Here is a 23,231-nt window from a genome sequence, read left to right as displayed (position 1 = left end):
ACCCACACCCCGATCCGTGACCATATCACCCCCGTCCTTTACAAACTCCACTGGCTCCCCATCCCCCAGAGAATCCAGTACAAAATCCTCCTCATGACCTACAAAGCCCTCCATAACCTGGCCCCATCCTACCTGACTGACCTCCTCCACAGGCACACTCCCACCTGCACCCTCCGCTCTGCTGCTGCCAATCTCCTATCCCCCCCCATCCGGACCAAACTCAGATCCTGGGGGGACAGGGCCTTCTCCATCGCTGCTCCCACCCTATGGAACTCACTACCCCAAATCGTCAGAGACTCCTCCTCACTCACCACATTCAAAACATCACTGAAGTCTCACCTGTTCAGTACTGCCTTCAACCACTGAAGGTCACCTCACCTCTGTCTCCTTTCTCTGTTCGTTTACTTATTTATCTATTTATTCACTTCCCTATGTTCTTTAAATCCCTGTAAAGCGTCTTTGAGTGTATGAAAAGCGCTATATAAATGTAATGCATTATTATTATTATTATTATATGCAGGCAAAATACGGAAAAATGTAAAAGCAATATGGTTGTCGTCGTGGGCGAGTAACTTCAATAGATAGGGCAGAATTTGTTAGGTGTATCCAAAGGTTTCCAGAAACAGTATATAGGCAGTCCAGAACTGCTGATTACTCCAACACATTGTCTTTTTGTTGTTGTAATCCAGCATCTGCAGTTCCTTTTTTCTTGATTTTTATTTCCCTATACCTTACATAAGCTACCTTTAACTTTAAGACCAAATTTACAACCTCTTTCACCATCCAGGTTCCATTATCTTGCCATCTTTGTCCCTGCTCCTTACTGGTACATGCTAGTTCTTAATCCAAAATTTAATAGGAGCCTGAGGGACAACTGTTTCATTGGTGGTGGGTGTATGAGAATGAGCTGTCAGAGGAGGTAGTTTGGGCAAGTACTATAACAACATTTAAAAGACATTTGGACTGGTACGTGGACAGGAAAGGTTTCGAGGCATATGGACCAAATGCAGGCAAATGGGACTAGCTTAGATGGGGAATCTCGTATGGCATGGACGAGTTGAGCCAATGGATCTATTTCCTGATTCTTCCACTATGATTCAATGGCAACATGAATGTTTAAATATTAAAACTCTATCACTGTTGCATGCTTATCTGATCACTGCATTTATACATTCTGCCAGCTCAAAGCTGCCTCGAGGGAGTCTACATTTGGCTCCATTAACAATCTTAATCCATTTCTATTTCTTAATTCTACCCATAAAGACACCATTGAAATAATTACTTGAAGAGACTTCTCTCCATCTGTCGGTATTCCTTCCTTTCTGCTCTATGTAAGTTGATATACTTAGTTCCTAGTGCTGCCAGTCTTGGTAGCCATGTCACAGTAACAGCCATCATGCTTCATCTTTCAAGTTAAATTGCACCTCTAATCCATCCCTCAAACACCTGTGTTTACATCAAGATAGATTATTTATCCACACACACTAACCTTTCCTTGAATGTTTTGCTCAGATCTTTCATTTTTCCTTCTCATGCTTGGTTTTATGCTAGTTTTTCTTCACCAAGTGGGAGAACACTTTGGAACCAGTGACCATTATTCTCTCAGTTTTTAAAGCCCTATGGAAAAACTTAGGATTGGTCCACAAGTTAAAGTCCTAAATTGGGGCAAGGCCAATTTTTATGATATTAGTAGGAACTTTCAAAGATAATTGGGCAGCCCGTTTGCAAGTAAAGGGAAGTCTGGCCAGTGGGATGCTTTTAAAATTAAGATGACAAGAGTTCAGGAGCAATATGTTTTATTGGAGTGAAAAGCAAGGCTGCATGAGTAGGGACCCTGGATGACAAGAGATATTGAGGCTCAGGTCTTGATGGTAGGAGGCAGAGGATATTGGTAGGGGATTTTGCAAACTGAAAGCTTGTAACAAGTGGTGCACCACAAGGGATCAGTGCTGTGTCCACTGTTATTCATCATTTAAATTAACGCTTTGAATGAAAATGTAAATGGCATGGTTAATAAGTTTGCAGATGACACTAAAATTGGTGGTATAGCACACTGTGAAAAATATTGTTTAAGATGGATGGGCCGAAGAATGGCAGATGGAGCTTAAATCCGATAAATGTGAGGAATTGCATTTTGGTAAGACAAATCAAGACAGAATAAATGGTTGGATGCTGAGGAGTGTTGGAGAACAGATAGATCTATGGATGCATGTTCATTGGTCCTTGAAAGTGGCTACACAGGTACATCAAGTGATGAAGAAGGCATTTGGCACACTTGCCGTCATCAAGCTGATGTTGCCTACAGGAGTTGGGAAGTCATTTTTACAGCTGTTGCTAAGGCCATATTTGGAGTACTATATACAGTTCTGGTGGGCAGGTTATGGGAACGATATCATTAAGCTGAAAATGGCAAAACAAAGATTTACAAGGATGTTAGTAGGACTGGAAGCTTTGAGTTATAAGGAGATGCTGGACAATCTATAACAATTTTTGATTCCCGGGAGCATAGGAGGCTGAGGGGTGACCTTACAGATATAAAATCATGAGGGGCATGGATAAGGTGACTGGCCATGGTATTTTTTTCCAGGGTAGGGAAGTCCAAAACTGGAGAGCACAGGTTTAAGGTGGAAGGGGAAAGATTTTTCAAAAGAGACCAGGGGGGCAACTTTTCCCTCTGCCGTGCTTATAAATGGTGCAATTTGCTCCCATATTTACCAATCTCCTATAATTATCACATAGCAATTTCAAAGGGTTAAATCCTTCCAACCTTCATTCCCTATCTCACTTAGCTTTGCAATCTACTCTTCTGATCACACTATTTGAACCCTGGTTGTGCTCCTCTGAGCTTAGATAGGATTCTGGAGTAACCTGTCCTTTCTGACTGAGCCATAGAGAAGTAATATTAAGTTCATAAGTCATAGGAGCAGAATTGAGCTATTCGGCCCATCAGGTCTACTCCACATTCAATCATGGCTAATTTATCTTTCCCTCCCAACCCCATTCTCCCGCCCCTAATTAGATACCCTTAATGATAGCGGAGTCAGGGGGTATGGGGAGAGGGCAGGAACGGGGTACTGATTGTGGATGATCAGCCATGATCACATTGAATGGCGGTGCTGGCTGCAAGGGCCCATGGCCTACTCCTGCACAGGGCCGTCTTAACGCATGGGCCTGATGGGCACTTGCCCGGGGCCTCACGAGCATAGGGGCCCCATTCTATCGACCATTTACATTTTTATTCCTGTGAGTAGTTGTCGTAGGGGCCCCAGTACACTGCTTTGCCCGGGGCCCATAATGCTGCAAAGACGGCCCTGCTCCTGCACCTATTGTCTATTGTCTATTATAATCTTTGACACCCTTACAAATCATGAACATGTCAATCTCCGCTTTAAAAATACCCAATAGACAATAGACAATAGACAATAGGTGCAGGAGTAGGCCATTCAGCCCTTCGAGCCAGCACCGCCATTCAATGCGATCATGGCTGATCACTCTCAATCAGTACCCCGTTCCTGCCTTCTCCCCATACCCCCTCACTCCGCTATCCTTAAGAGCTCTATCCAGCTCTCTCTTGAAAGCATCCAACGAACTGGCCTCCACTGCCTTCTGAGGCAGAGAATTCCACACCTTCACCACTCTCTGACTGAAAAAGTTCTTCCTCATCTCCGTTCTAAATGGCCTACCCCTTATTCTTAAACTGTGGCCCCTTGTGACTCCCCCAACATTGGGAACATGTTTCCTGCCTCTAATGTGTCCAATCCCCTAATTATCTTATATGTTTCAATAAGATCCCCCCTCATCCTTCTAAATTCCAGTGTATACAAGCCCAATGACTTGGCCTCCACAGTTGTCTGTGGCAATGAATTCCACAGATTCACCACCTTCTGGCTTAAGAAATTCCTTCTCATCTACTTTCTAAAGGTATGCCCTTTTTTTTCTGAGGCTCTGCCCTCTGGTCCTAGACTCTCCCACTAGTGGAAACATCCTCTCTACATCCACTCTATCCAGACCTCTTACTATTTGGTAAGTTTCAATGAGGTTGCCCCTCACCCTTCTAAACTCCAGCGAGTAAAGGCCTAGGGCTGTCAAATGCCATTGCTTATGTGCTTGTTCTGGGCTGCCTCACACTTCACAAATTCTCACATACTTCAGTTCAGATACATAACTTGCTCAGCTACAACTCATTAAACATGTTATAAACTGATAAGAAGGTTTAAATTATTCTTTTAACTTTGAGACCACCTAACCAGCTTAGCCATAAAATATGCACACTCCAATAACTTTTTAAAAAGTACCAACAAACAAACTATAGCCCTGCCACTCTGCACAGTGTGGCCATGCCATCATTGTGTTGAAGCAGGTAAAAGTGCTTTTAAAAGACATTTGGACAGGTACATAGATAAGAAAGGTTTAGAAGGGACATGTGCCAGGCGTGGGCAAATGGGACTAGTTTGGATGGGACATCTTGGTTGGCTTGAAGCCATATGGCCTGTTTCTGTGCGGCGTGACTCTATTGTGAATACGGGCCAGGTGTGGGCAAATGGGACTAGCTTGGATGGAACTATCTTGGTCGGCATAGACCTGTTTCCGTGCTCTATAACTCTAAGACACTTATGTTTGTCTCGACTTAAAGAGTCTTACAGCATGGAAACGGGCCCTTTGGCCTAACTCGCCCATGCCAACAAAGTTTGAGACGATCATGTTTGTAGCAACTCTGCTGTTTCCTCTGCTCTCCCCAACTAGGTCTACCAATAGACCACAGACCATAGAGATATAGCACGGAAACAGGCCCTTCGGCCCACCAAGCTCGTGCCAACCAGCGCCCACCATACACTAACACTTTCCTATGCACCAGGGACAATTTTACAACTTACCGAAGCCAATTAATCTATAAACCTGTAGGTCTTTGGAGTGTGGGAGGAAACCAAAGCACCCAGAGAAAACCCACGTGGTCACAGGGAGAACATACAAACTCCATACAGACAACACCCGCAGTCAGGATCGATCCCGGGTATCTGGTGCTGTGAGGCAGCAACTCTTCCTCTGCGCCACTGTGCCGTCCCAATTAATAATAAGTGTAGTTAATACCAACGCAGGCATATTTCTCTTTGCTCTTCTAATCACGGCAACACAATCCTGATCCTGACTTGAGACAGAGGTTTTCAGGAATTGAATTTTTCCAAATGGTACAATGTACATTCCAATGTATATCAATGAGAGACAGAGAACACATTCAATGTTCAGACACAAAGTGCTGGAGTAGCTCAGCAGGTCAGGAAGCATCTCTGGAGAATATGGATAGGCGATGTTTCGGGTCAGGACCCATTCTCAGACTCATTGTGTGGAATCTGAAGAAGGGTCCTGTTCAACTGTTCATTCCTTCCATCGATAGTGACCGCCTGAGTTCCTCCAGCACTTGGTGTTTTGTTGCTTCCTATGCCTTCAATACACATGAATACATGGATCTCAATTGTGTTGTTCAAGTCATCAGAAAGGCAAAATTCTGCAGATGTTGGAAATCTGCAACAAAACAGAAATACTCAGCAAGTACTCGAGTAACTCAGCAGGTCAGGCAGCATCTCAATAGAACATGGACAGGTGATGTTCCAGGTCTGGGCCTTTCTTCAGACTTGGGTCTCAACCCGAAACATCACCTATCCATTTTCTCCAGAGATGATGCCTGACCGGCTGAGTTACTCCAGCACTTGGTGTGTCCCTTTGACATAAACCACCATCTGCACTTCCTTGTTATTATAAAATGTAATGTTTGTGCCTTTATCTGCAGAACGCCACAAATTGGACAACAACTTTTCCATATTTGCATTTATCTACACATCTGATCCTCCTGTGAAGTTTCTTACTCATCACACATGAACAACACGTTTCATTTCGATATTCTGGTAGCAACATTTTGCCGATTAAAATAGTGGTGGCGTCACCCAAAGGAGAAAGTGGAATAACCTGTATGGTACACCCTGAAAGGTGCAGCATCACAAACAGGCTACAGTGATGCTGTCGCAGTAGGCTTTTTGTGATTATAATAAGCGCTATAATTAAATTGCCTGCGTGGCCACGAAGATTATTTATTAATGCGAGACAAGATATCATTATTTCCTTTAAAGCATTTCAAGTCATATGACAACGAGGAACAAAGGTATCTTATTTATCCATAATTAATATTTTTGGTTGCTGTTGCATCCGACAACCGAAATGGTCCGGCAATATTTGTTTAAATAAGCCATGGTTAAAGTAGAGGCAGGATAGCAACGACTCAGGCTCAACGCGGTGCAGGTGCTGATTCGCATTCTGTCTCCCCTGGGATTCGGTTGACCAATGGGTTTTTAAACGTCACTGCAACCAGATATATGTGCGCAGTTCTATTTTACTGCATCATGATGCGACTGCATACATTTCATTGCATGCTGTTTGGGGGAAAGATTACACCCATTGCATCTGTCGAATTTTCATTTTCATTTTCATTTGAGGAGAGAAAACCGGTTAAATCGCATTGACTCAAAACAAAAAGCTGAAATTGCTCTCTTATCGTGGCTCCCGGCCGGTGCTGTATTTGCGTGAGGAGGCAAACACATTCAATGGATCAGGACAGCGCTATTCCCTTTGCAGAGATACAAGTCTGACAGACAAAAAAGCAATGAACAGGACACCTCAAACATTATTGAAGGACCCATTCCAGTAGCATTTGACTAGCAATTTCTTTGAGCAAATATACAAAGAATGCATGTTGAAAGACAGGAGACCTTCACATCATTTGAGTCATCCGATAAATGCCAACCATTGGCAGACAGAATACCGAGAAGATAGAAGGTACACGAGGCACCGAGAGGTCAATTAAAGACATTTTATCCTCTTTTAAAAAAAGGATTGCCGAAAACAAGAATAAGAGAGATCTCTTGTCTTCTGACTTGGTGTTTGCATTACTGATTGTGCAAAATACTACCTGCCATTGCTGTTTAGTATCACAGTGGCTTCTTTGTATACTGCCGATATGGCCAGCCAGCAAGATTCAGGCTTCTTTGAGATCAGCATCAAGTCATTGTTGAAATCCTGGAGTAATAGTAAGTAAACATCGACCATAGTTTGTTTGAGTACAGTATATTTTCTAATGGATAATGTTCATACATGTATATTTTGTCGATACCAAATGTGGGTTTTTTCAGCTACCCCTTGAAGTCGAATTGTCGCACATTTAAATATTACACATTACGTGCAGAGACTGTAATAGAATTAAACAAAAATTGTCCTGATTGAATCCCCTAATCAAGTTTCCTTCAGGCCCACAGATGTAATTCAATCGAGAATAAGCATTTCCTGCTTATGTTTAGTTTTCATAAACAAAACGTGTTCAAAAAAACAAGGAGGTGGGTGGTATGGTTCCATGTTAGTTTTTTTAATAATTGCCTTTTAGAACTGCGTTGTTCTGGGAGGTAACAGTTAAATGCATCGATGTTGTCTTTTAACATCCCCATTGACGATAACATCACATTCGTCTTCAGGTGCCTGTTTTCGTTTTTTAAAATCTTTTATTTTTGGAAAGAATTCCTTATTTCATAGCTATACTAATAGGAACACTAAAGTATACCGTGCACATTTATCTTAAGTTTAGAAATTATTTATAAAAAATAACGAATAATACGTTTATCAGATTTTATTTTAGCAGTTCATTGTTCAGAAAAACAATAAAGGTGGCGGTTTCAGATAGGGGAGATATATTTTGGTAATCCCAGCCTTGTTATACATACTATGTATGATACACAATTGATAATAAATTTCAAGGCAAGCCTTGGTTTGCGTTACAGGATCAGTATATTCCACCTCTGGACCCTGGGATTGGAATTGTTTACATTCTATGAGGCCTCTTTCATGTTTGTGTCCTTCAAAATGTTTTTAAACGTGTTGTGCAATTAAGAGATACTGTGGTACGATTAAACTGATACTATAAGCAAACAGAACACAAAGATATTTACGTTAATATACCCTGCTTTTGAGTACACGTAATTATATTAGATACTTTTAAATTGCTCCATTCTAACGTCGTCACAGAACCGTACGTGTTGTTGGCCATCTTTAATTTTCAATATCTTAACTTGCAACCAGTTGTTAATATTGTACCATTGATCAAAAACAATCGAAACAATTTCAGTTCTTATTGAAAACTTCAACCTAGTATGATCTGGTTCGTTTTATTCAAGGTCTTTGATTTTCTTTGAGCAAAAGCAAATGTAAGTGTTATTTTATTTGGATATTTTGAAGAGGATAACTTTAAATTATTAGGTGTAATTTATCATTTCTATTTGAGAGATATTCACTGAATTTCTGAAGGATATATTAAAAAAATTAAGAAAGAAAAGATGAAAATAGATATTTTTTTCCTCCAAGATCTAAGGAGAACAGGTAGAGAAATCTCCCAGACTGGATGAGAAAATTCCAAGGACAATGTGAGAAACAAGAGAAGAAATTGCAGGGGCCCTGGCTTAAATATATGAATCATTGCTAGACAAGGATGAGGTGCTGAAAGATTGGATGATGGCGAATGTTATACCTCTATTTAAAATGGGCTGCGAAAGCAAACATGGCATTTGTAAGCCTAGATCTGTGATAGGAAAGTACTGGAGAGGATTCTGAGGGATAAGATATACATGCATTTGGAAAGACAGGGATAGTCTTAGTAGATTAGGAATAGTCAGCATAGTGAGTGCGAGATGGTTTCTCACAAATGTGATCAAGTTTTTAATAAAGAAATAACTAAGAAAATTGATGAGAACAAGGCCATAAATGTTGTCTAATGGACTTCATCAAGGCTTTTGATAAGATTCTACATGGTAGGCCACTCTGGAAGGCCACACTGGCCTTCATCAGTCAGGATTAGGAGTATAGAAAATGGAACATTAAATTGGAGTTGTACAAGATGTTGGTGAGGCTACACTTTGAGTATTGTTCTCAGTTTTGGTCATTCTGCTATAGGAAGGATGGCATTAAGCTGCAAAGAGAGCAGAGACGATTTACAAGGATATTGCCAGGACAAAAGAGCCTGAGCTATAGGGAAAGGTTGGGCAGGCCAGGGCATTATTTCTTGGTGCACAGGAGGTTGAGGGGTGATCTTAAAGCTCTGTATAAAATTATGAGGTGAATAGATAGGGTAAATGCACAGAGTATTTTACCCAGAGTCGGGGAATCAAGAACTAAAGGGCATAGGTTTAAGGTGAGAGGGGAAAGATTTCATAGGAACCTAAGGGGCAGCTTTTTTACTCTTGCGGGTAGTGAGTATATGGAGTGAGCTGCCAGGTGAAGTAGCTGAGGCAGGTACAATGATAACATTTAAAATATATTTGGACAGATATATGGATAGGAAAGGTTTTGAGATATGAGTCAGGCATGGGCAAATGGAACTAGCTCGGATGGGGCACCTTGGTCGGCATGGATATGTTGGGCCGAATGGTCTGCTTCCATGCTGTATAACTCTACAAAGTGCATACGATTGAATTCATTTTGTTGGTAGGCTATTTAGGAAAAAACTTACCACCTACTGTTTTGACTAATTAGCTCATGTAGCTCACATTTTCAGCAGTTATTTCCATTTGAAAGATTTTCAACAAGTTTGCCAGATGATGTGAACTATAACTTTAAATAAAAATTCCAGTGTGCTGTGTGATCTCAATGCATATATTTGACATTCACCAGTTGAAGTGTGCAAATGTGGATATGTGATCCAGTGATGCAATTTGTAGAGCGTGGGATGGTTGTGCCCACTTTCAATGGCCTACTGTGTTACTTTCCAGATTTCATCAATGTTTCTGTGAGAAAGTACTGTGCAGAGGCCGGTATCTCCCAATGGGAAACAAGAAATAGAAATTCATCTCTTGGCATCTGGCTGCACCTACATCAATTACAGCTGAGGATAAAATGAAGAAATTAATTTCGTGCAAAAAACAAAATTGATAATATTTTAACTTGGACGAAGAATGCAATATAAAACAAAATGTGCCTTAATCAAAGTCTTGCCTGGATATAAGAAGTATAGGTGACATTTCAGGTCAGAACAAATCTTTGGACTGAAAGTAGAGGTGGGGGTGAGGATGTTGAAATAAACTGAAGGCGAGACAAAGCCAGAACAAATCAGAACTGGCAACAGATGACGTCCAGAAGGGTGGAGTCCATAATGGCCCATTATTAGTTGGGGAAGATGTGATTTAGTTTAATTTTAGAGATATAACGCGGAAACAGGCCCTTCGGCCCACTGAGTCTGCACCGACCAGTGATCCCCACACATTAACACAAGCCTACACACACTAGGGATAATTTACACTTATACCAAGTATACAAACCCAAGCCAATTAACCTACAAACCTGGACGTCTTTGGAGTGTGGGCGGAAACCGAATATCTCGGAGAAAACCTATGTGGTCACAGGGAGAACGTACAAACCTTGTACAGACAGCACTTGTAGTTGAGATCGAACGCGGGTCTCTGGTGCTACAAGCGCTGTAAGACAGCAACTCTACCGCTGTGCCACCGTGCCGCCCATGAGAGTGATAATAAGAGGGATACAAGGATGCAAACAGTGGAATTGGTAGGACGACTAGGGTGGGAGAGATGGGAGGAGAGGGAATGCAGGAGTTATTTGAAATTAGAGATATTAATGTTCACACCACTGGGTTGTAAGCTGGCCAAGCAAAATATGAGGTGCTATTCCTCCAAATTGCACGTGGCACCACTGACCGTGGAAGAGGCCCAGGACAGAAGGTTAATATGGGAAGGGGAGTTAAAATGTTTGGCAACCGAGAGATTGCGTAGGACACCGCGGGTTGACCGTAGGTGTGGAAACCCAGAGATGCATTCAAGAGAGAGCTGGATAGAGCTCTTAAGGATAGCGGAGTCAGGGGGTATGGGGAGAAGGCAGGAACGGGGTACTGATTGAGAATGATCAGCCATGATCACATTGAATGGCGGTGCTGGCTCGAAGGGCCGAATGGCCTCCTCCTGCACCTATTGTCTATTGTCTATCATGTTCATCAAGCTTATCCCCCCATAAAGCTTGTTACTTTTATTATTGATGATCACTGTGTTTTAATATTTCTATTTAATATCCAATGGTTCTATTCTTTTGAGCAATCATAATTCATGATCCTATGTTCAATATTTTAACCAGTTACATTTTAACCAATTTTTTTTTCTTTATTTATTAACTAAGTTTCTAAGCAATTCACTTTAATTTTGAAATGTATTTAGAATTACGTTGATGCCATGCTATAATAATACTTGTTTCACCACTTATGTACTCAATTATATTAGGTTTATTTGAAGTTTAGTTAAAGATCAATTTTAAGAGTCCAAAATAATAGAATAAATAACAACGGTTTATAGGAATATGGTCAGGTATGGGCAAATGGTAAATGCATGGATGGGGCATGTTGGCCGGCATGGACCAATGTCTTGTATGACTATGAATCTCAGTAAAATATGACATGCCAAATTATGAGAGCCATCAGGCAGTGTAATTCTAGAATTTATTGTTTGTTCAACAATATAATTGCAAGTGTAAAACCTAAATCAGTTGGTTGGTTGTAAAAAACCTTCTTAATATGCAGTTCTCTTTATTTGTTCTCTTTCATTATTTAAGTAAAACTTGACACATCACATCCTATGCCATTTTGGTATGCTGAAAGTTGATAGATTCCTCCAGCACACAGTATGACTTTGCTGTTTGGTGAGTTTCCAGTGAGCACAAGATCTTCTCTTAACTTTGGACTCCAAATACATTAATTTGGACATTAATACACTATATGGACAGGACTGAACAGTTGTGCTTTTGGCCGAGGAACCGGTTCCTCAGCTTCAGACAAAGTCTGCTTCCTGACTTCAGCATCATAATTGTGGGCCATCCACTGTATATAATGAGAATTGATAACCTGTTCAGTTTTCTTTTCTTCCCCACTTCCAATGTTGCTTTCTCATGGAAACACCTCCAATTGTGTTTTCTCTGATACTGTTTTATAAACTGTTGCCTGGCTGCATTCCTTTTCCCAAACTATTTGTTTAAATTTGATCACTAGTCACATCTTCCCATCTCCACCCCTTTCTGTTTTCTGCAGAGACGTTCTCTCTGCAACTCTATGGTTCGCTCATCCCTTTTCACCCAAACCACCCCTCCCCAGGGAGTTTCCCCAGCAAGATAATTTAAAGATTATAGAAGTTACCAAATAATAATGTATAATACAATATAGTTGGCAGAGTACTGAGTTATAAACTTTTTAGCATTTCAGTTAAATAGACCATTTTGGTAAAGTTTCAAACAGTTTTTTGTTTGCAGCTTGTATGGTGATTAGCGAGGCCAAGAAACAACATCCAGGTTTTTAATGCAGAGACTGAAACTTTATGAAATAATTTTGGGTTTTATGCTGCACTCAGCATTCTGTCAGCAGAGGTTTTCTGTTGTGGAATCTATAATTATTGCAAATAAATTCAGGCATTTGCTTGAACTGCCTACTTTTAACTCTGTAGACATTGGCAGTGTTTAGTGGCATTTCTTAGAAATAGTGTATTAAATATGTAAAACCCGTCATGTATGATAAATATAATTGAGCCACTCACTTGTCGACATTTCAGTAATCCACAGCTTAGTATGTACTGGATAAATATAGCTGCCACTATACATGTTATAGTCTATCAATGTGTGCCTGAGCTAAAAATGATCCTTTCTCTGACCTTCAGTTGTGGAAAGCTCAACTCCTGGGCAGAAGGGCATAGGCTGCACTGCAACAAAACACCCCTTCAGAACTGATTGTAAAAGAAATATTTGCCAAGAAAACTGGATAGTTTCATAATCTACGTCACTTACCACAGGAAATGAGTGACAAAATGGTAGAACAAATATTTATACACAGCTTTTTAGTTCAGAATTTTAGCAATTGAATTGCTCAGATAAACTGGAGCTCATGGAGATTACAACAGCCTGTTGGAGGAAGTCCACTGTGATCAACTTGATAAAAGGGCTTGGTAGGTACTCTGTGCTATAGGCATTTTTGCTATTTGTGTGAAACAGGCCTTGTCAACTGTAGGCGAGTGTAAAAGGTGATACCAAGTTTATCTAGCATTACGTGCAGAACTATTAAAGCAGCAGAATTGAATGCGACTATAGAGAACAGCTAGACAGTCAAGTACTGTGAATAAATGTATTAAAAAAGTAATCTTTTTTGAATTGGAAAATTAAATTAAATTATAGGAATGCTGCAGTAAAAATATGTTTAGTTTTTAACTATGTCAACGCTCAGTTTCATAAACTTTTAATGCTGGAATTGCTTTTTCACATCCTGTCTGGGGGAAAAATTGGGGTGATTTGTTACTTACAAGTTATTTGAATGTTTCTTTACTCTTATTTTTCTAGTTTTTAATACCTAGATTATTAAACCTAGGAACTATAATAATTCGTAGTTAAAGTGCAATTATAATTTGCGTAAGAATTAAAATGTATTTGTACAATGGCTAATATGAAGTTTCAGAGCAGAAATTGAAGCAAAGTTATAATACATTGCGGGATCACTGTTTGAAGTAAAACTACAAACTTACCATTCACTTTATTTTAACTTTGCACCAAATTAGCTTGCACTAAAAAGAGTCCAGTACATAATTTACAATGGGGTGATTGAATTCTGAACTAGCAAGTTTGTATGAAATGAATTTATTTTCCTTTGGTGTTATTTAGTCTGCTGTTCTAAATAAGGATCCACTGACTAACAATATCAAATGGCTTGATGTTTGAGCATGTCAGATAAGAACGGAGCTTTAGGTATACCGTATTCAATTTAATTGGTGTTAAAAGTGGTTTTATAGCCTTCATTTTTGGATTAGATTTAAATATTTTCTAGTAATATGAGGTGATTCATTATCTTTCCGCCATAGGGCACACGTTTCAAGGTATGTTGAAACGAGGCCAAGTGCTGAACCACAGTTCCTGTTTGGAGGTTTTGCCAGACTGAAGCATAGTTTTGCTGTGGCAGAACGCAGTTTGGGGATGCAGATTCAATGTGTTTTCTGTAAAGCTGATTGAAACAAAATCATCAGAGTTCTATAAGACCTGCACAACGCATTGCTCTGCAAACCCTTGCTCAGACTAGCACTCTAAGAATAGAATATCACATGGACTGTCAAGTGAGCTTTACTACCTCAGCTGTGCAGGAATAAAGTCACTACCAATGAAAAGAGCAGAAACGTTTTCAAGAGAGAGACACATGCTTTATTATTGAACAACCTTACTTATTACACAAGGGAGGGTGTATTTGAAAGAGAGGCATGTAAAATTAAATACATGTCCAACTTTGCATCTGCTAGCCTTGGTGGCAATTGGAAAATCTTTGGCAATATTTTGACATTTCAAATATTATCACATCTAACTGCATATTTACATGGAACATGTGTTTGTGGAGCACCTGACTTTTCATATGAAAATGTAAACATGTTAAAATGACCTCCTCTATGGTTCACCCTCAAAAATCATCAACAAACTCCAACACATCCAGAACTCCGCTGCCCGTCTACTCACCCACTCCCCGATCCGTGACCATATCACCCCCATCCTTTACAAGCTCCACTGGCTCCCCATCCCCCAGAGAATCCAGTACAAAATCCTCCTCATGACATACAAAGCCCTCCATAACCTGGCCCCATCCTACCTGACTGACCTCCTCCACAGACACACTCCCATCCGTACCCTCCGCTCTGCTGCTGCTAACCTCCTGTCCCCCCCCCCATCCGGACCAAACTCAGATCCTGGGGGGACAGGGCTTTCTCCATCGCTGCTCCCACCCTCTGGAACTCACTACCCCAAACCGTCAGAGACTCCTCCTCACTCACCACATTCAAAACATCACTGAAGTCTCATCTGTTCAGCACTGCCTTCAATCACTGACCGTTACCTCTCCTTCTTTTTCCTTTTCTCTTTGTTAACTCATTTATCTACTTATTTTCTTTTATGTCTTAGTAAACCTTGTAAAGCGTCTTTGAGTGTTAGAAAAGCGCTATATGAATGTAATTTATTATTATTATTATTATTATCTGTGAATGAAGGAGCAACAGACAGATACATAACAAGTTGACCTTCCTCTGCCATCACCCTTGAGGTTGAGTGAGGTTGAGTCCATCCATTGCATACTTGCTCCAGCTTGATTTTTCTCTTTGTGCAAGCAAAACGCTTGTCTTCTATTTCCCACACTAATGTAAATGAAAACAGAAGGTAGGATCAGATAGTACTCAATTTTGCTGCCTTCTATCTGTCCCATGGTGACCCTAGCTACCACCATATGCAGTAAACTAGTCAATGTGATCCATTTAAAGTTTATTGGAATAAGAGGGCCATGGAGCGGCCTCCCGTGTGATTTGCACCATGCTTACATTCACCACGGCGTAAAGCCACATCTCTCGGTGATAATGTCTACACGTTTTCAATGTCTTGGCATCAATTTTGTATGTGTCTTCTTGGAAAAGTGAGTGTTAGGAAATTAAAATTTATCAGCATGTTAGTGTTATAAAATTCAATTTTCTACCATTTGATTTAGTGTGAAGTTTCTGAACCTGGTTGCTAAGTAATATTTATTTGTACACTTTTTGTATGTTCAGGTTTGTCCATATTGCCTCATCCCTTTCCTCACAAGTGCCCAGATGTTGCCAATGACACTGCTCTCCACTCCCAAAGCAGAGTCCCAGCTCAATCTAAACTACACTACTGTATGCAACACATTCCCTGCCTGCCCTTGTTACATTGCGGGGTGTAATGATTTCACTGAAAGCACTGACCAAATGTTTTAACCCTGATGACCTGAAGCAAATGCCAGGCAATATTGGGAGTTTTGCTTTACCAACAGTGAAATTAATTGATACCTAAAAGTGCTTTATTGCGCATATTTCACTTTCCCACTTGTATTGTTTGCTTGTACTTCACAATTCCATCATCACTTGTTGAACTTGGAGGAATAGCTCCTCATATTTCGCTTGGGCAGCTTACAACCCAGCAGTATGAACGTTGATACTCTAATTTCAAGTAACCCCTGCATTCCCCCTCTCCCACCCTACTAGTTCCACTGTTCGTATCCTTGTATCCCTTTGTTATCACCTCTTCCCCAGCCAACAATGGACCATTCTGGACTCCACCCTTGGTCATCTGTTGCCAGCCCTGTTTTCTGGCTTTTATTACTTGCAGTGCCCTCCCCTCTACCTTTTGTCTGAAGAAAGGTCCTGACCTGAAACGTCACTCATCTGTTTTCTCCAGAGATGCTGCCTGACCCGCTGAGTTACTCCAGCACTTTGTGTCTTTCTTCAGCATAAATCAGCACCTGCAGTTCCTTTCTACATATCACTTGTTAGATAGCTAGTCTCCTCATCCACCCCTTATTCACTCAGCAATCCCTGCCATGACCAGAACTGACCGCTCCTATTTTCATTTTTTTTAAAACTGGTCATTGAAATATTCATTTTTTTCTTGGCCGTACAAGAGACTGCAGATGTTGGAATCTGGAGCAAAAAAGCAAGCAGCTGGAAGAACTCAGCGGGCCAGGCAGCATCTGTGGAGGGAAATGGACAGTCAACATTTTGGGTCAAGTCCTTTTATTCAGACTGAGGAGTGGAGAGTTTATGCATGTTCTATGAAAGAGTTTCCTATGTTAAATTTGGGGAAGCCCTTCAGTGAAATTTCTGCATTGGTGTTGATGAATGCGTACAACATCCATTGTACATTATTTAAACCACCTCTCACCCACCTCACTAATCTACAACCCCCTCATTCCTATCCATTTCTAATTGATCACCACAGATTCATCTCAGATTTGAAATGACCTTACTACTTACATTTAAGGATTTGCTTTTGCATTAAAATATCAATAGTGTTCTACAGCCTATCATTTTCTCAAGGATAGTTTGGCCAACATCTTAAGTAAACAAAAATAAAGGAACAAACATTCCTCACTCCACCATAGTATGTGCCGGTCCCCTGCAAAAAGTCTATCCCCTACTCCCAATTCCTCCGTCTACACCGCATCTGCGCCCGGGATGAGGTGTTTCACACTAGGGCTTCCGAGATGTCCTCGTTCTTCAGAAAACGGGGCTTCCCCTCCTCCATTATAGATGATGCTCTCACTAGGGTCTCTTCTACATCCCGCAGCTCCGCTCTTGCTCCCCCTCCCCCCACTCGCAACAAGGACAGAATCCCCCTCGTTCTCACCTTCCACCCCACCAGCCAGCGGATCCAACATATCATCCACCAACATTTCCGTCACCTACAACGGGACCCCACCACTGGCCATATCTTCCCATCCCCTCCCCTCTCTGCGTTCCGCAGAGACCGTTCCCTCCGTAACTCCCTGGTCCACTCGTCCCTTCCTACCCAAACCACCCCAACCCCGGGCACTTTCCCCTGCAACCGCATGAGATGCAACACCTGTCCCTTTACCTCCCCCCTCAACTCCATCCAAGGACCCAAACAGTCTTTCCAGGTGAGACAAAGGTTCACCTGCACCTCCTCCAACCTCATCTATTGCATCCGCTGCTCTAGATGTCAACTTATTTACATCGGCGAAACCAAGCGCAGGCTCGGCGATCGCTTCGCTGAACACTTGCGCTCGGTCCGCATTAACAAAACTGATCTCCCGGTGGCCGAGCACTTTAACTCCCCCTCCCATTCCCAGTCTGACCTTTCTGTCATGGGCCTCCTCCAGTGCCATAGTGAGGCCCACCGGAAATTGGAGGAACGGCACCTCATATTTCGCCTGGGCAGTTTGCAGCCCGGTGGTATGAACGTCGACTTCTCCAACTTTAGATAGCTCCTCTGTCCATCCCTTCCCCTCCTCCTTCCCAGATCTCCCTCTATCTTCCTGTCTCCACCTATATCCTTCCTTTGTCCCGCCCCCCTGACATCAGTCTGAAGAAGGGTCTCGACCCGAAACGTCACCCATTCCTTCTCTCCCGAGATGCTGCCCGACCTGCTGAGTTACTCCAGCATTTTGTGAATAAATCGATTTGTACCAGCATCTGCAGTTATTTTCTTATACATATGTGCCCTCTCTCTGTTGCTGATCAATTCAGGATCATCTTGACCACAAGTAATGAATGCAAGATACAAGCAAGTCACTTTTCCAAATCATATTTTGTACATATATTAAAATCTACAATCATGAACTCATTGCCCTAGCATATTCCTGCAGTGCATATCTTTTGTAATAATCTTGCCTAATTACACCTAAGTATTGCAGTAACCATTCTGGCATAATGTTAACCAATTGCTTGTGTAGCAGCAAAGGGGTAGTTGACTTAAAAATAACAGGAAATGTTGTTGTTGTTGTTTGTCCTTCGGGTTCGAAGATGACCATGACTTCACTTTCAGTTGGAGGATTGGTGACTGTGGGTCCAGAAGTGCCTGGTGAGGCCAATCCGGGCCCGGAAGGCACGCCCACACATAGGACACAAGTGGATGGGTGCTGCAGTGGAAGTGGAGGTATCCTGGGCCTTGCGCGAGGTCCGTTTCGTCTGGGCCTCTACAGTGCATCTGTCCTCTGCTGCACCGGCTCCTGTGGTGAGCTTGCTATGCCAGGTTGGACGGTCCAGAGCAAGACTTTAAGGGACACTTTGAGGCAGTCCTTAACCCGTTTCTTCTGTCCTCCTACTGAGCGCTTGCACTAACACAGTTCTCCATACAGAAGCTGTTTTGGCAGTTGACTCTCGGGCATTCTGACGACATGGCCTGGCCATCTGGCTTGGGCTTTCCGTAGGAGGGTGTGGACGCTGGGGATTCCGGCCTGTTCCAAGACCTCTGTGTCGGGAATTTTGTCCTGCCACCTGATGTGAAGGAGTGTGCGTAGGCAGCTCAAGTGAAAGTGGTTGAGCTGTTTGGCATGTCTGCTGTAGACAGTCCAGGTCTCACTGGCATAGAGAAGAGTGGTGAGTACCACTGCACGGTAGACCTTCAGCTTGGTGGTAAGACTGAGTCCTCTCCGCTCCCAAATATTCTCACGGAGTCGCCCAAAGGCAGCGCTGGCCTTGGCAATCCTGTTGTTGACCTCAGCGTCAATGTTCACCACTCGCGAGAGTGTACTACCCAGATAGGTAAAGCTGTCCACTGTCTGTAGATTCTGCCCCTTCACCGTGATGTGTGGTTCCTGGTAGGGCTTTCCAGGCGCGGGCTGGTACAGAACTTCAGACATTTTGGTGCTAATGGAGAGACTGAAGTTGTCACAGGCCTGTGAGAAGCCGTCCATTTCATGCTGCATCTTCTGCTCTGTGCTGGCGTTGAGGGCGCAGTCATCAGCAAACAAGAAATCTCTGATGATGGTCTCCTTCACCTTTGTAACAGCTTGCAGGCGCCTGAGGTTGAACAGCCTGCTGTCAGTCCTGTACCTGATGTGTATTCCATCCTGGCAGTCTCGGAAGGCATCAGTCAGCATGGCAGAGAAGACCATGCTGAAGAGTGCAGGGGCAAGAACACAACCTTGCTTCACGCCGTTTGTCACTGGAAAGGCTTCCGACTCGTCTCCATCATCTAGCACTTCCATCATGCCATCATGGAACTGCCAGACAACCATGATGAACTTGCTGGGACAGCCAAACTTCTGCATTATCTTCCACAAGCCATCTCTGCTGACAGTGTCGAAGGCCTTTGTCAGATCGACTCAAGGTGTTGAATGAGACGGTTGAGCAGGATGCGAGCCAAGATCTTCCCAGCTATGGACAGGAGGGAGATGCCTCGATGATTATCGCAAGACTGGCGGTTGCCTTTCCTCTTGTAGATGTGGACTATGCTGGCATCTTTCAGCTGTTGTGGGACGTTCCCTTCATTCCACATGGACTGGAAGAGTTCAGTCAGCTTCTGCATCATGACAGGGCCTCCTGCTTTGTACACTTCAGCAGGAATTGATTTGATCCTGGTGCTTTGCCACAGGAAAGTTGCTTGATGGCCTTTGTGACTTCTTCTTCTGTCGGGAGGTTATCCAGTCAGTGGTGGCATCATGAGTGAAGACCGGCCTTTCAAGCTGCCATTCAGGCACCAGGTCAAGAATCCTAGTAATCTGCTGGAGAAAGTGCAGCTGCGGTGCCATGACACCCTGAAGCCTCTCTGAATAAACACAGTGGCAGTTGTCTGAGTTTACAGGTCAGAAACTTGTGACTGACTTTTGCATGGCTTCTGGTTGCACTGAATTGAAGATTGAGACCTTAGCGATCAAATGCCACATGATGGTCAGATAGAACAGGTTCTGGGTATTGCATAAAGGGCCTGTCCCATTTAGGCGATTTTTTTGACTGTCAAAGTTGTAGCAGATCGCCGAACTTTTCTTTTACCCGACGGCAATGACCACGACAATGCCGAGTCAGGTCGAGATTACAGCGTCTTCTGAAAAATCGCGAAAATTCCCACGCTGTCAATGCTTCTCCGGCGTCCTAATTTTCACTGAAATCACTGATAAGTCAGTAAGTACTTGAGAGTTTTGAACTATAACACCTTGTATGGGTTACTTAAAAACCAAGCATCACTGTAACAAGGAATAAACCGGATTTACTTCCAGTTTACTAATAGCTGTATTAAAAAATCTAATTTAAAAAGTGGTTCAGTGGATTTTTGTGAAAAGTGTGGGCATTCTTTGAAAATGTACAGGAGATGCATATCTGGTTTCTGGGTTGAATATCTGGGTTTGGAGCGCACTTTAAATGTAATGGCTGAGGGCAAAAACATCGCTAAAATTCCCACGCTTACCTGACCGTCAAACTGTCGCCTCCAATCTACCTATCATATGTCCTGACGGTAAATAAATTCATTAAACACAAGCATTTTATGGTATTTTGAAATGACTTTACTTATTTTCATATTATGTCAAACCTGGGGACAGCATGCGACAGCGATCGCAATAAGCTACGATACCTGGCAACAAGCCAGCTGTCGCTGAGAAATTTCAAACCGTTTGATTTCTCGGCGACGCGCCGAGATCCACTACGATCTTTGGAAGACTCTTCACGATCATGCCTGCGACACCCCGGCGAACTGTCAGTGACAGCCTAGTCGCCTTAAAATCGCCTAAGTGGGACAGGCCCTTAAAGCCACCTTCAAGGTTGGAGCAAGAATCTATTCCATTTGCCACCCTGTGCCTCCATTTGCTGACATGGAGATATTCTTGCGTGCATAGTCTTTCACAATAAAATGCCCTCACCAACTCATCTAAAGGAAAATCTGTCTGCGTATTCATCCTGTGGGGTGCTGACAATTGTGTTCAGTGGTTCAGTGGTACTTTATTTGTCACATATGCAAATGCACTGTGAAATTCTTGTTGCATACTTACACATGTAGGGGCTACCTTTCTTTGGTGCCTTTTCCAAAGTCCTAATGTAAGTGTCAACGTAATGCCAATTCCTTGCTAACTCATCATGTCCTATTTTCCAATGCTTCAGGAATTCTGCTATATAGAGGGAAAGTATCCAAGCTGATGGCTGGGACTGTCAGATCAATTAGTGATTGCTCTTGTTTAATGCAAGCATATTATCCTCTTTTTTGTATTTTGTAATAAGTACAGAATGGTTCACTGATAGATACGGGTTATGCCCATTATTGAGATTTTGCATCATCTTGTGTCGGAAGAAACTGCAGATGCTAGTTTATACTGAAGATAGACACAAAATGCTGGAGTAACTCAGTGGGTCGGGCAGCATCTCTGGAGAAAAGGAACAAGTGACATTTCGGGTCGGAACCCTTCAGACTGAAAAAGGGTTCCGACCTGAAACGTCATCTGTTCTTTTTCTCCAGAGATTCTGCCTGACCTGCTGAGTTACTCCAGCATTTGGTGCCTATCTTATGCATCATCTTGTACAGTAAGAGAAAGGGAAATCTGTTTAATGATTGATGTGCTTATCATTGACTAGCCAGTGGAGTGTGGAAACTGAGATATAGCTTTGAGGCGTAAAGTAGTAATGAATGAATCTGGGTATAGTAGAGCAAACGAAGATTATGTAGAGGCCCACTTGATGGATTACTGCTGTCAGGTAAGTTATTTGGTTGCTATGTATGACTTACTTCCGGTCTAATTAAAATAGCTTTGCCATCACATTGACCTTATGGGACCCCACTTTAAATATATTCCTCCTTCACGTGCCAGTTTTCAGCAAGTCATTCTTGACCCGAGTGAGCTGTTCTGAACAATTCAGGATGAAAGTCTTTATGAAAGGAGTGGAGTAGTAAATTAATTTTCTACTTTTTATCTACCTTGCACATGCACCATTCCTACTGGGTGAGTGAAGTTATAACCATGGTCAATGTAACACGTGCTGTCAAGGGTTTCCCCATTGATAGCTTCTAGGCCAGAAAAAAAGGGATAAAAGCAATAATACTGACCAGTTGTACTGTTTATGTCTGCATACAAACCATAGCTGGTACTATAACAATATTTAAAAGACATTCGGACAGATACATGGATGGGAAGGATTTTGAGGGATATGGGCCAATCATGGGCAGGTGCGACTAGTATAGATGGGGATCTTGGTCGGCATGGGCAAGTTGGGCCAAAGGACCTGTTTCCGTGCTGTATGGCAGTATACATCCATACTCATAGGATGTATGAGTCTATATACTGCCTCTACATCCATCCTAGACAAGTGAGGGGGGAAAGATTTAATACGAACCTGAGGTAACTTTTTTACACAAAGGTTGGTGGGTATATAGAATGTGCTGTCAGAGGAGGCAGTTGAGGCAAGTACTATTGCAATGTTTAAGAAACATTTGGACAGGGTACATTTGGAGGGATATGAACCAAACCCAGACAGATGGGACTGGTGTAGATGGGACATGCTGGACTGTGTGGGCAAGTTGGGCTGAAGGACCTATTTCTGCACTGTTTGACTCTATGACTAAGTGTATACATTTTGGCAGAAATGTAGGCCAACATGATCCCAATATCTTTGGCACTGAGCAAACACACAAGCCAACAGGCAACATGGCTTATGAGACCTGCCCTTGTGAGTCTTTGTGCAATCTCTTCAACAAATGCTATTACCCATCTCCAAATGAGGCCGGGTGCACTCAGCTATTTGTTTTAGATGTTTTAAAATGCCTGGAGGGTGCATGTAATGCTGTGTTATATATGCACCTGAAAGGTGTCAGTGTTGGAACGTCTGGATGTTTAACCTGTAAAGAAAACACTTTTTTTTTAAATCAATGGAAAACACCTGTAATTATTTTTTAGGTTTGTGTGCAAG

At 42.3% G+C, this 23,231-nt stretch overlaps 1 protein-coding gene across 3 annotated transcripts in view; it reads left to right on the top strand.

Moving 5' to 3' along the window:
- The first annotated feature begins 6,340 nt into the window (after positions 1–6,340).
- Positions 6,341–23,231, top strand: part of LOC144595191 (protein furry homolog) — a 144,967-nt gene continuing 128,076 nt past the window's right edge. The window contains exon 1 of one of the 3 annotated variants that reach the window (XM_078402362.1): positions 6,341–7,076. In XM_078402362.1, coding sequence (XP_078258488.1) covers positions 7,007–7,076 — 70 coding nt within the window. In that variant the 5' untranslated portion in view covers positions 6,341–7,006. The remainder of the gene's footprint in view (positions 7,077–23,231) is intronic. The other 2 variants (XM_078402361.1, XM_078402360.1) reach the window with 2 other exon arrangements.

This window comes from Rhinoraja longicauda, chromosome 7, assembly GCF_053455715.1.
Source record: "Rhinoraja longicauda isolate Sanriku21f chromosome 7, sRhiLon1.1, whole genome shotgun sequence".
NCBI lineage: Eukaryota > Metazoa > Chordata > Chondrichthyes > Rajiformes > Arhynchobatidae > Rhinoraja > Rhinoraja longicauda.
Note: the sequence above shows the minus strand (reverse complement) of the source record. Positions and strands in the feature narration are given on the sequence as shown.